The sequence below is a fragment of the Capricornis sumatraensis genome, chromosome 3 (genome assembly GCF_032405125.1).
Source record: "Capricornis sumatraensis isolate serow.1 chromosome 3, serow.2, whole genome shotgun sequence".
NCBI lineage: Eukaryota > Metazoa > Chordata > Mammalia > Artiodactyla > Bovidae > Capricornis > Capricornis sumatraensis.
Genome location: NC_091071.1, coordinates 6,091,669 through 6,103,950, shown reverse-complemented (window position 1 = coordinate 6,103,950; position 12,282 = coordinate 6,091,669). Strand labels below are relative to the sequence as shown.

At 60.3% G+C, this 12,282-nt stretch overlaps 1 protein-coding gene across 1 annotated transcript; it reads left to right on the top strand.

Moving 5' to 3' along the window:
• The first annotated feature begins 785 nt into the window (after window positions 1-785).
• Window positions 786-11,393, top strand: TSC22D4 (TSC22 domain family member 4). The gene is made up of 5 exons (XM_068967615.1): window positions 786-1,241; window positions 1,684-2,776; window positions 5,053-5,219; window positions 10,274-10,322; window positions 10,752-11,393. The coding sequence occupies exons 2-5, from the start codon at window positions 1,958-1,960 to the stop codon at window positions 10,959-10,961; spliced, it is 1,245 nt and encodes a 414-aa protein (XP_068823716.1). The 5' UTR covers window positions 786-1,241; window positions 1,684-1,957; the 3' UTR covers window positions 10,962-11,393.
• Window positions 11,394-12,282: the final 889 nt, after the last annotated feature.

Sequence of the window (12,282 nt, the reverse complement as noted above, 5' to 3'; positions counted from 1 at the left end):
TAGGGAGCCAGACAAGGACACACCTGAGTGAGAAGTGTCCCTGCGCCACCACTGACAGCCTTTTTGAACCTCCTGGGTCTCCATTTCCACATCTAACAAGAGGAACAGTGCGATGTTTGGGGTTTGATGCAAATACTCCAGCACAATACCACGAGAGATTTTGAGGGTATAGATGAAACAAGTTCGGCTGTGAGCTGAGAATTGTCGAAACTGCATCTCGGGTCCTTTAGGAGTTCCTTTTATCGTTTCCTCTACGTAGGGGCATGTTTGAAAATTGCCACAAAGATCCACTTGAAAAAATAAGAGCAGGGGAGAAAAACGGTATCTCCCTCGTTCGGTTACTGTGAAAGCCAGCGAAGATATGACAATAGCAGCTGCAGCAGCACCATAACCATTTACTGGGCGCTGATGGGGTGGCAGGCACCCGGCAGAACCCTGGTTAAGTTCCTTCCCACTCCTCCGCGCGTCCCGTAGGCCAATGGCAGCAAGTGCCTACAAGTAAGGGAATCCCTGGCCTCCCCGCAAACTCCTCCCCCTTTCTCTCCGCCCTCCGCGGCCCCTCCCTCCGAGGAAGCGCTGGGCTGAGGCCCAGCAGGTGTGGGGTTAAGGCAGCCTGTCCCGCGGCCCCCGCAACAGCAGCAGCGGCCGCGGCGACTGCACCAGCAGTGGCGGTGGCAGACCTGGCCCTGGGCCAGCTGGCCGGGAGCCCCAGGAGCGAGAGAGGGCGGAGGAAGGGGAGGAAGAGGGGAAGGAGGAGGAGGAGAGGAGCAGTCAGCAGGCCCGAGGAGGCAGGACTTCCTGGTGTGGGGGTTGTCAACAGCCCAGAAAGAGAAAGACCGAGAGGAGCGGAGAGAGACCCATCGGTGCCACGCGGGAGGAGACTTGGGAGGGCCCGTCGCCGCGACGACCACCGAGGCGGCAGCACCTGTGGGATCGAGGGGAGGAGGCTGAGCCGCCCCTCTCTCGCTTCAGTCGGCCGAGCCTGGGGACCTCAGAGGCCGCGCCTGAGCTCCGCCAAGGAGGCGGGAGTTCCTTCTTTTCTGGACAGCAAACTTTCTGCGGAGATGCCTTGCGGGGCGAGGTGCAGCCCCCGTAGAGATCCCGACAGCCTCTGATCGCCGCCTGCGCACCCCCCCGCCCCCACCCCAAGCTGCTGGGGCCAAGGGGGCCCTGGGGAAGGGACAGTCCCACACCTTAGGCGGCCGGGACCCCCGGCCCAGCTCGGTGGCCGCCGTCGAGAGGTAGGGCTCTAGGCTGGGAGGGGCACCGGGGCAGAGCCTGCCCGGGGGATGGGGGAGCTGGGGTGTGGGGGGTTGGGAGAGTGGTGCTGGGGGAGCGCTCGGAGGCCCAGAGCCGGCCTCCCCGCGGCCTGGCCGGGCTGAGGAGCAGCTTCACCCCTGTTCACCCAGACCTTGGAGCCCGTGCTCTTGCAACGACTTGGGTTCGCACGAGTTTGAATCCCAGGGAGAAATGCCCAACTTTGGGTCTGAGCTGCCTCTTCCTGTTCTCTGCTCCCGCCCGGATCTGCTCGGGTTCTCTGTCATTTCTGTCTTTGTCTTGGGGTGTCTGGCGATTTCCCCTTCCTCCCCCATTCTGCTCCCCAGAGAGGAAGCCCCAGAGGTAGCCTGCCCACCGCTTTCTCACACACACACACACTCTCTCTCTCTCTCCTTCTCTTTCTAGTTTGCAAACTCAGCTCTGGAGTTCAGCAACGACAGCAGCAGGAAAAACCTGCCCCTGCCCCCCCACTCCTGCAGCCTCCCCTGCCCTGTTCTCCCTTCACCAACCAGGCAGCCCCCAGTTCCCGCAAGGCCCTCCTGCCATGTCGGACCCAGACATCCGCAGGGGCCCTGATGTCCCCGCCATGTGGCCCCCCTGCTCCAGGGGTGCCTGAGCCCCTTGAAGAGCCACCACCAACCCCCTGCCTACTTTGGCCCAGTCCTGAGCCCCAGGGACCATGAGTGGGGGCAAGAAGAAGAGTAGTTTCCAAATCACCAGCGTCACCTTGGACTACGAGGGCCCAGGGAGCCCAGGGGGTTCAGATGCCCCTGCCATGCCGGCACCCCCTGGGCCACCGGCCCCTACCGGGCCATCAGCCCCAGTCCCCACCGGGCCCCCACCCCGCCTGCCCAATGGGGAGCCCAACCCCGAGCCAGGGGGCAAGAGCACCCCCCGGAACGGGTCCCCGCCGCCTGGGGCCCCCGCCTCCCGTTTCCGGGTGGTGAAGCTGCCCCAAGGCCTGGGAGAGCCTTATCGCCGAGGCCGTTGGACGTGTGTGGATGTTTATGAGAGAGACCTGGAGCCCCCTAGCTTTGGCCGGCTCCTGGAGAGTATTCGAGGGGCCTCAGGGGGCAACGGGGGCAGATCTTTGGATTCCAGGTTGGAGCTGGCCAGCTTGGGCCTGGGCGCCCCTACCCCACAGCCAGGCCTGTCTCAGGTCCCCACCTCCTGGCTCCGCCCACCCCCCACCTCCCCTGGACCTCAGGCCCGCTCCTTCACTGGGGGACTGGGCCAGCTGGCAGTGCCCGGCAAGGCCAAGGTGGAGACACCCCCACTGTCAGCCTCCCCACCCCAGCAGCGCCCCCCAGAGCCCGGGACCGGGGATAGCGCGGGCCCTTCCCGGGCTGCCACGCCCCTGCCCACCTTGAGGGTAGAAGCAGAGGCAGGAAGTTCCACGGCAGTGGCAGCAGCGGCGGGGACCCCTCCACTGTCCCGTGTGAAGGATGGAGCCCTGCGGCTGAGAATGGAGTTGGTTGCTCCAGAGGAGATGGGACAGGTAAGAGCTGGGTTCCAGGGTTTGGGCAGACACCCAAGGGGCGGTGCTTGGCCCCCACCTCTATACTGACCTTCTCTACTGACCTCTGCCTGCTCCCCGGTCAGCTGTCTGTCAGATCAGACTGCCCGCCTTTTTTCTTCCTGCCATCTCACCTGGAAGCCCATTCCTGGTCCTTAGGTGGCCCTGTTTTCTCTCTTAGGCTCCCTCTTCCCCACTTTCTGTCCTTTCTTTCCCTTTGGCCTTCCGTGTGTTGCCTTTGACCTGAGTGTCCATCTCCATGTAGCCCAGTTCCATCTGTTGTGGAGATGTGGCCTCCTCACTTTGGCCTTCACCTTCTGTCTTGGTCTCACTTCTTCAGGCTTTGAGGGTGGAGACTCCAGGCAGTGCTAGGGTAGTTGGGCCTCTGGAAGCTGCTGAGGCTGGGGAACAAGAAAAACAGTAGGCACTCCGATGTAAATCTCTCCTCTACGGTCCCCTCTCCAGGTGGGGAAGGAGATCTAATTTCTTTTTACTAGCCACCCTCCCAGCCCCATCTCTAGCTTCATCCCAAGACATTGAAGAATTGGGTGGGGGTGAGGGAACCTGTTACAAGGATGGGACTTGGGCTGGTTTATCCTTTCTACCCCCAGTTGTCTGAGCCTCTCCAAGATCAATCACTGGGGGTGGCCACCATGGAGCGGGAGAGAGGTGGGAGGCGGCCAAGAAAGAGCTCAATCCTTTGCTCATTCTGCTTGCTGCCTCCTAAAGAGGAACAAGTCTGGGCTGGGAGGCAGGATGCCTGGGTCCTTGGGGGGTGGGAGGGGGTGGGCAGCCAGTGGCGGGGGAGGGGGGGGTGTTGGATGCATCTGTCCTGAAGGAGAAAATAACACCTTGGACGCAAGGCAGGGAGTGTGAGGATGAGAACTTTTCCCCTTCCTGGCCTTGGGCACAAACCACAGTATAAAAATAACCTGAGACTGTGTGTCTGGGCCTTGTCAGGACCAGTCAGGACCGGCTCCCCCCACCCCCTCCTGGCCTCAAACTCACATCTCTCATGCCACCCCCCCCAACTTTTCTTGAGTTCTTCCATTCAGTTCCTACCCCACAGGAGATGTGTCCTTTACTGGTCCCTCTCCCCAAGCGCTTTCAAAACAAGCCCCCTCTGCCCCTAGCCTCTGCTCTCTCTATCCTTAAGCCCTGCCTGAGCGTCCCCTGGGCCTGCCCTCCCCCTCTGCGCGCCCAGCTCCCTTTCCTGCCCGCACGCTCTGATCTCTTCCTGTGTGCAGGTATCCATGCTGCTGCTTCCCAGCCCCCAAGTCTGTCTCCATCTCCACCTCCCCCCATGCCTCTTCTCCCTGGGTTGCTTCTAACAGGGGCCTGAAGGAGGGCCAGGGGCACCACCTGGGCCCCCGTCCTCTGTTTAGTGCGGCCAACCACCTTGGACTCTCTGTTCTTGACTTTTCCGAGAAGCTGGGGCCTCCTGGGGCCTCACAGAGGCGTCTTGTTCCTGTGGCCCCCGCCCTTTTGCAGCCACCTCTAGCGCCTGTTGGGCTGTGTGGGCCCACGCCCAGGCTCCACCTCCATCCGTCTCTCCGCAAGTTCTCCCCTGACCAGCCCCCGAGAGCCAAGCTCAGGAGCAGAACTTCACCTGAGTCCCTAGAAGTTTGAGAGGAGAGACTAAAATGCGCAGAGGCGGGGTGAGCGGGGAGGAGGCGGAGGACCAATTTCTGAGGATTCATTCATCCTACAAATAGCTACTGAACAGACTATAAGCTCTGCCCTCTGGAGCTTACCTTCCAGCAGCAGAGAGGCAAGAATAATTTTATTTCAGATAATAGTAGGGACTATTAAAAAAAAATAGAACAGCTTAGTGGAACTCACAAGTCCAAGGATGCAGAAATGCCCCTCTGAGGAAGTGACGTTTGAGTTGCCTTAAGAAGTCAGGTGACAGAAGGCATACTCTCTGACTAGCCTCTGATTAGGGGTCCCGGCTTAGGTGGGGGAAGGGTACTGGAGGGCAGACCAGAGGCCCTCTGTGACACCTCATGAGCCACTTTTTGGAAGCCAGTCAACCCAGTCCTCAGGATGGCCCCTGTTTCCCTTGCCGCTAGTACCTGCCCAGTGCCTTCCTCAGAGCCAGGGGAAGGAGGTCTGTGGGAGAAGGACGCCTGTGTCCTCAGAAGACAGAGGGGACGAGTGGGGAGAGCTGGGGAGGGAGGAAGACCACTAGGCAAGTTGTAAGGTGGCTGGATCCTTTCTCTTGCTCAATGTGACCGTTCCTACCTGTCTGTCTCTAGGTACCCCCGGTCGACTCTCGCCCCAGCTCCCCAGCCCTCTACTTCTTCCCCGATGCCAGTCTGGTTCACAAGTCTCCAGACCCCTTGGGAACAGTGGCTGCCCAGAGCCTCAACTTCGCCCGCTCCATGCTGGCCATCAGTGGCCACCTGGACAGCGATGATGATAGGTAGGTGGGCTCCGGCTCCCCCGACACACAGCACCTGGGATAACTGCGGGGAAACTGCCTGGTAGGTGTCCTGCCCCCCAGCTTGAACTTGGAGAGGACTTCTTAAACAGAGAAGCCTGTCCTGGGCATGAAACTGGGCAAAGCTGATTTGAGACCTACTCCCCTCTCTGTGGAGAGAGCTGGGTGGGACTCCCTGGCTTAAGACTGTCAAATTGTAGACTTTTTTTTTTTTTAGTTTGAAGGGAGTCATTGTTGTCAAATTCCAGAGCTCTTGCAGATTTAGCGATCATCTGGCCAACCCTAAGAATTTACTGGCAACTGTACAGGAGACCAGAATGGGGAGCTGGTCTCCTCCCCACTCCCCCCTCCCTCCCAAGGGCCGTGGGGCTCCTGACGGTGGAGGTGACATCCTTGGACTCCATGCAGACTACTTTAGGGTCCCGGGACCTCCGGTGCCAAGAAAGCAGGTCCCTAAGTTTCTCTTCTCTGCGCTAGGGTCACCCTGGGCTCTGAGCCCTTCCCAGAGGCCAAGGCCGAGCCCGAGCCGTGGAGAGGCTGGCTGTCGGTCACAGGGAAGGCACAGCAGAGCAGGATCTGCTGGGGTTTGCCCTTCAGGAGAGAGTGTCCTGTTCATGGCACGGTGGGCAGAACTTCCTGTTTCGAGGGCCAGGTTTCAACATAGAAATGTCAGCAAACCGAAAGGGGAGGGACAGAATGGCGAGTCAGATGGTCAAGCGACTGCCTTCTGGCTGTGGACTGACAGGAGCCCAGGAAAGGGGCCAGGGAGTCACCACTTCATTTTGGAGGGAGGAGTGGGACTTCCTGTTTGAAGCCCTTGGGGGGAGGGACTTCCTGTTTGGAGGCCACCAAGGGGCAGGGCATTGTGGGTGCCTGGGGACTTGTTCCAGAGGGGAGTCTCTCCTTCCTGACTTGCACTCAAGTGGTGCCCCCCTCCCCTTGAATCAGGGACCGAGTGTTTGAGGTGGGGGCAGAGAGGAAAGAGAAGGGGTGATAGCCAATGGAACGGAGGGGTGAGGGGCCTGCTGGGGGCACCTGGAGAATGAGGAACAGAGCCGGGGTGGGTCGGGCCGCCTCTGGGTTCCCTCCTGTAGGGAATGAGTGAGGTGCGAGGTCGGCTGGGAGAGTCACCTGCCCTCATGGCTGCTATTCTCAGCGTTTCCCACCCGCTCCCCCTCCCACTCCCACTTGGGAGGTTTGCTGGCACGGAGGGCTCCCTTCCCTCCTCCACCTCTGTTGATTTCAGAGGCCAGCCTCCTTCTTTCTCTTAGCGAGTTCTGCTTCCAGAAGCCTCCTGAGCTCCATTCTTTTGGGCTGTTTCTCCCTCCCTTCCTCCCACTGTCCCACCCCCTCAAACACCCCAGTCTGACCGGTCTGCCTCCCAGCCTCCACTTTACCCTGCTGAGCTCCAAGCCTCTGGGGCTCAGGCCCAGCCCAGCCCCTCCTGCTCCACCCTGCTGGGCCAGCGGGTTTGGGTTGGGCTACCTCCTTGGCCCCCTGGAATGGGGTGTGTAGCCCCCACCTCATTTCTCTGGTGTGCCTGGAGCTGGCAGAACAGGGTGTATGAGTGGCATGGGGCCTCCCTTTTGATTAGGGACAGTGGGCTGGCATATTAAGTGCCTGAATCCCAGGTGGGGAGTTGGGGGTGTCTGACCATTCTAGAAATCTGGGGATGGGAGAAATGAGGGTGCATGGTGAAATCAAACTGTTCACGTGCTCCTGGGTTGCAAGAACCTTCCTACTCCAACAGGGCCTGGAGGTTGAAAAGTACTTGAATAAATGAATGGATGGATGGATGAGGGGGTAGGTGGATGGTTGGGTAGATGGCCAGCATGGGGGATCCGAGTATTACAAGGAATAAATTCTAGGAACTCAGGAAAGAAATGGGGCATTTGTTTATTTCGTGCTTCCTAGGGGTCAGATTCTACTTCTTATCTCACATAATTCTAAGAGCAACTCCATGATCCCTCTTTGTAGATGAAGACAACTGAGACTCTGAGGAGGGAAGTTTTAGAAACTTGTCCAAAGTCATCCTGCTAGTAAGTGGCAGGCCTGCTGTCGAAGCCTGGGTCGGCCCCCAAAGCCACTTTCTCTCCACTCTCCTACTGAAATGCCTGTGTCCCAAGAGGAGAGGTGGAGACAGCCATCTCTGGGATGCCCTTTCTCTCCAGGACAGAGGCAGAGACGGCTCTCCCAATCCGGGCGAGGAGCCATCCTCCGCTCTCTGGCCTGGCCCCACCCCAGAGTCACCACAGATCTGGGAGGGAGTATAGACAGGGCAGCCGGATGCCACTTCGTTGGCCTCTGGCCCAGCCCCTGGGGGCTCCTCAAAACACAGTGAGGAGGCAGGGCTGGCCCTTGTCCTCAGCATCGGAACACCCCACCCCCCAACTCTCCTAGGTGTCCAGTTTCTTCCTCCGATCCTCATTTTGAGGCTGTTTCGTTTGACCTTCAAAAAGGAGGACTAGCCTCACTGCTATCCTTGCCCCAGGGACCTAAGAGTCCTGCAGGGCCAGAGTCCCCTGTTAGGTACTGCACAACTCCAGGGGGCACCACTCAACGCTTGAAGTCACGACAGTTTTCTAGAAGGTGGCGATAAGTGTCTTGAAAAATTTTATTCTGACTCACACAAAGTTGCTTTGGTGGCTTGTGGTGAAGGCTGATCCCATCCAGTCAACTTCAAGCTTCCCACTCCAGACCCTGATCAGGAATTCCAGCACAGTGCCAGCGGTCCCTCACTCGGGGGCTTCTCAAAGGGAGGGCTTGGGTTGCCAGAGTCCTGGTCCCTTGAAATGCTAATGTTAGAAAGTCCCAGTGGAAAGTGCTGTCAAAACCTCTCCAGCGCTAGACAAACAGGAGATAATCATCTATCAGCCAACAAATGTTTATTGTTGTATTTTTCCTTTATTTCTGGCAAGAAGGAACAACTTACTTGGCATCTTTACTGAGCGTCCGCCAGGCAAGGCCAGTGTCCGCCTGTTCCTGCGGACCTGCCCTCTTTGCTCTCTGTGTGTCTGTGTGTACTGCTGGGGGTGGGGGGTTCTTGGGTGGCGCAGTCTCCACCCAGGTGTCTTGGTTTGAAACACCTTGAAAACTGCTTAGATGCTCCAGCCGGCAGGCCCTTCCTCTGCTCTTAATCTTGTCCTCTCCCCGTAAACCCTGAGTGTCCCAGATGTCCTTCCCCTACCTCACCCTATCCTGCTCTCGCAGGCCTGGTCACCCTGTTGGTTACTCCACCTGTCAGCGGCTTCCGCACCCAGAGCTTGGATGGGAAATGGAAAATTCCCAGTGCCCTCGTGCTCTCTTCCTGGCTGCAGGGCCCCATGCAAGGGTCACCTTGGGTTGAGTGCTAATTCCCCCCACGGGGAAGCAAGTTAAAACTGACAACCAGGAGAGAGGGCTTGACAAGGGAGCACAAGGGCGAAGCATTCAGCATGTGGGGGTATTGGGGCCACCTTTCCCTGAGAGGGGCAAAGCTGGGGGCCAGAGGTCAGGATCGGGGCTCCTGCGGTACTGGAGTGGGGAGTGGGTATGGGTGGAGGGCTGAGGTGGCCGAGGCAGAAGCCTGACAGGGCGGGTGGCGAGCCACAGGGTGAGGAGAGGGAGCCTTCGAGGAGAGGACAGGGTGCAGGCCCTGGGCCGTGGAGAGACCAGCTTGGGGGAGAGCCAGATTCTGGGACCCAGAGCCTGGCCCTGGGGACCATTGAGCCAGGCTTGAGTCGACCTCTGGTGGCCACTTAGTAAACTGCAGCCAGACCTGCTCTCCCCTCCCTGCCCTCCGCTCCCAGGAATCTTCAAAGCACCTGCACCTCTTCCCCAGGATCCCACCTTCAGCCTCCCCTTCCCACCTCTTCTTAAGCTCTTGCTCCCTCCGAGATCCCAGATAGCAGACCCAGGTTCCGGGTCCATAGGCTGGTACTTGTCTTTCAGGCTCTTTCTGTTGCCGTGGTAACCTTTCCCATCCTCACCCTCACCATAGGAGGTGTGGGGCACCCTCTGGCTGGGCCCCAGGGGCCACCCCTGATGTGGCCTTCGTGCTTCAGGGAGGAGCTTCTAGTCCAAGGGAGACCACATGCACACCGGAGACGCCCCCCTACCCCATCACCTCCACTCCCTTTCTCACCTCCCAGCCGAGAGCAGCTGAGGCCTTGAGGGAGGCCAGTGTTCATCAGAGGGGGCAGGATGGGGTCAGAGGTGGAAAGAGGCCTCCCAGGGCCAGGCTCCCCCTTCACAGCCCTCCCTAACCCAGGCTTCTGGCCCCACAGCCCCTCCCCCGACTCGGCCCACCAGCTGACTGTCCTCAGCTGGCCCCCTCCCCTCCGCGCTGGGATTGGTGCCAGGGTGAGAAGGGGACACTGGCGCTGACCGTGTCTGGGAATTCCCGCCCACCATGGAGCCGGCGGGAGGGGGTCCCCGTGTCTTTGAGGAGCCAATAGCAGCCAGGCTTTGCCCTGGGGGGTGGTGTATATCTTTCACGCCAGCACCCCCTAGGCACTGTCTCCCTTCTGCCTGCCTGGCACCAGCCAGACTCTGCTCTGCCCCGGGGGGCTTTGAGCCCCCCAGGCGGTCCTTCTGCTGCAGCCTTCTCTCTCTGGGGAGGCCGGAGGACCCTTTCCCCTCGGGCATGGCCCAGCCAGGGGTGTCTGTCAAGTCCCTGGTGTCCTCCTATGAGACCCGAGTGGTGGGGATGGCTCCGGCACCTCCCCGGAAAAGGGGCTGTGTCTCTTCTCCTTGCTCGCCTCGGGGAGCGTCCCCCATCCGAGGGGCATCTGGACCCCCACCCCACCGGGGCCTCGGGGGGCCTGGGCAGCGGCCCTCACCCCGCCGGGGGATGGACAAAACCCTCCTGTCCCTGATTCTCTACTGTCACAGGTACAGGCAGGGGTCTGGGCGGGAGGCTGCGGCGAATGGGGCTCATGGAGGAGGCCAGAGCCCACGCTGAGGAAGCACCTGGAAGGCAGTGGGCTGGGCTGTCCAGACACCTGGCCTGGCACCTCTTCCTTCTCCTCACCTCTCGTCTCCCTGTGTCTCTCCAGTGGCTCCGGAAGCCTGGTTGGCATTGACAACAAGATCGAACAAGCCATGGTAAGAGAAACCATCTAGATCCCAGCAGGTCCCAGTCCGCGTGCTGATGCCCAGGCCCTGGCCCCGAAGCTCCATCCCCTCCATCATTAGGGATATACTGACTCCCAGCTGCTCGACCTGCTCCCAGCTGGGTTCCCTCGGATCCTCCACCCCCTCTTGTCTACACCTGAACCCTCAACGTACACTGGTTCCTAGCCTGCTTCAGGCCTCCATCTCTGTCCTTGAGCCCTGACCTTGCCTCTGTCCTTACCCACCCCCGTCCCCCACACCCTGCCCCTTCCCTGGCTGACTTCTTCCCCAGCACTCCCCCGTCATCTGGGAGCAGGGGCATCTCTTAACACCCATCTCCTCAAGGCACTGGGCAGGGGCTGAGGGTGGGGTGGTGGCCTGGGACCCCTGACACTTCTTTGCCTGTCCCTGGACCCCCAGGACTTGGTGAAGTCTCACCTCATGTTTGCGGTCCGGGAAGAGGTGGAGGTGCTGAAGGAGCAGATCCGGGACCTGGCGGAGCGGAACGCGGCACTGGAGCAGGAGAATGGACTGCTGCGTGCCCTGGCCAGCCCCGAGCAGCTGGCGCAGCTGCCTTCCTCGGGGGTCCCCCGGCTTGGACCCCCAGCGCCCAACGGGCCCTCAGTCTGAGCCTCCCTTCCCTCACAATGTGCCTTTGGGGGGCCACCACAGCTGCTAGGCCTTGTGCCAGCTGCCTCCCCCCTCTTCCTATGCAGCTTTAATGCCCCCTGATCCCCGGGGATAGGAGTCGAAGGCTGAGAAGGAGCCTGGCCCCACCCTTCCTTGATGTCCCTGCAATGCCCGGGGACTGGGCTGGGGCATCCCTGCACATTGACGGAGGAGGGAGGGCATCGGGACGGGACGTTGAACAGAGCTCCCCTCCTCCCTTCCCAGCCGTCAGCGTTCCGAGACCCCCAGCGATAGATGGCTCGGGGGAGTTGGAGGCTCCCTGGCAGCCGTCCCCACCTTGTTCCCTGGAGCGTGCCCCCCGCTCCTCTGCCAGGAGAGGGAGGACGGACAGTGTATCTGAAAGTTCTGGGATTCAGGTTATTATTGAAATAATAATTATAATTAAAAATTCCGAAGAAACTTGAATCTGGAGGTTGGCATCTTGTTGCTTGCGTCCAGATGGGGGACCAGCACCACCAGTTTCCACTTGTGGGAGAAAAACAGGCTGTGGGCTCCTCTGAAGCTCTCGCCCAGGCCGGGGAAGGGAAAGGTGGCTCAGCGTGGAAATGTGGGAGGAAAAGGGAGCCCACGGCCTGGGTCCTGGGAAGGGGCAGGCCAGGCAAGGCAGAGGGAGTGGGGAAGGGGGGGCGATGGCCCACGTGCTGGTGGGGGACAGGGGAACAATGGGGCCTTTGGTGATTGTGCAGGATCCTTCCCCCCCCACCCCCAGCTTCCCAGCGTGTCCCCTCTGTGGGCTGGATCCGGGTGGCTGCTTGGGGGCGGGGCAGGGGGCCCTGAATGGGCCCCTTGTCTCAACGCTGGGTGTGGGCCAGGCTCCCCGGGCACACTGTGCCCTTGCCAGGCCTGGCCAGCCTCTGTGGCCTCCCCCCGCAGCTGGCTGACGCTGGGGCCCTGCGGGTAAGCAGGCCCCTCCCTGACGGCCTCAGCTCCCGTCCCAGGCAGAAGAGGCAGGTGGGGAGAAAGACCCCATCTAGTGGGGAGGCGGGGAAGCAGCAGCCACCACTCGGGAGGGATCTTGGGGTTTGGACTCCCTGCCCTGTGGCTCCCTAGATTTATGACTTAGGCAGGCTCTCCTGGTTTCCCCGAATCTCAGCTTCCTCCTGGGTGAAATGACCCTGACAAAAATGCCTACCTGAAGGGCAGCTGGGAGGGGTTACATGGCCCCATACATGGGAAATGCCCAAGGAGCACCAGCGTTGTGTTCACTGAGTTTCCCTTCCTTGGATTTGGGGAAAAGAGGGTCGAGGTTACAGGGATTGGC

Excerpts from the sequence above, each read along its gene's own strand:
- TSC22D4 (XM_068967615.1), top strand. The coding sequence starts at position 1,958 with ATGAGTGGGGGCAAGAAGAAGAGTAGTTTCCAAATCACCAGCGTCACC. Across the intron at positions 2,777-5,052 it reads CTCCAGAGGAGATGGGACAG|GTACCCCCGGTCGACTCTCG; the intron begins GTAAGAGCTGGG and ends GTCTGTCTCTAG. Across the intron at positions 5,220-10,273 it reads CTGGACAGCGATGATGATAG|TGGCTCCGGAAGCCTGGTTG; the intron begins GTAGGTGGGCTC and ends GTGTCTCTCCAG.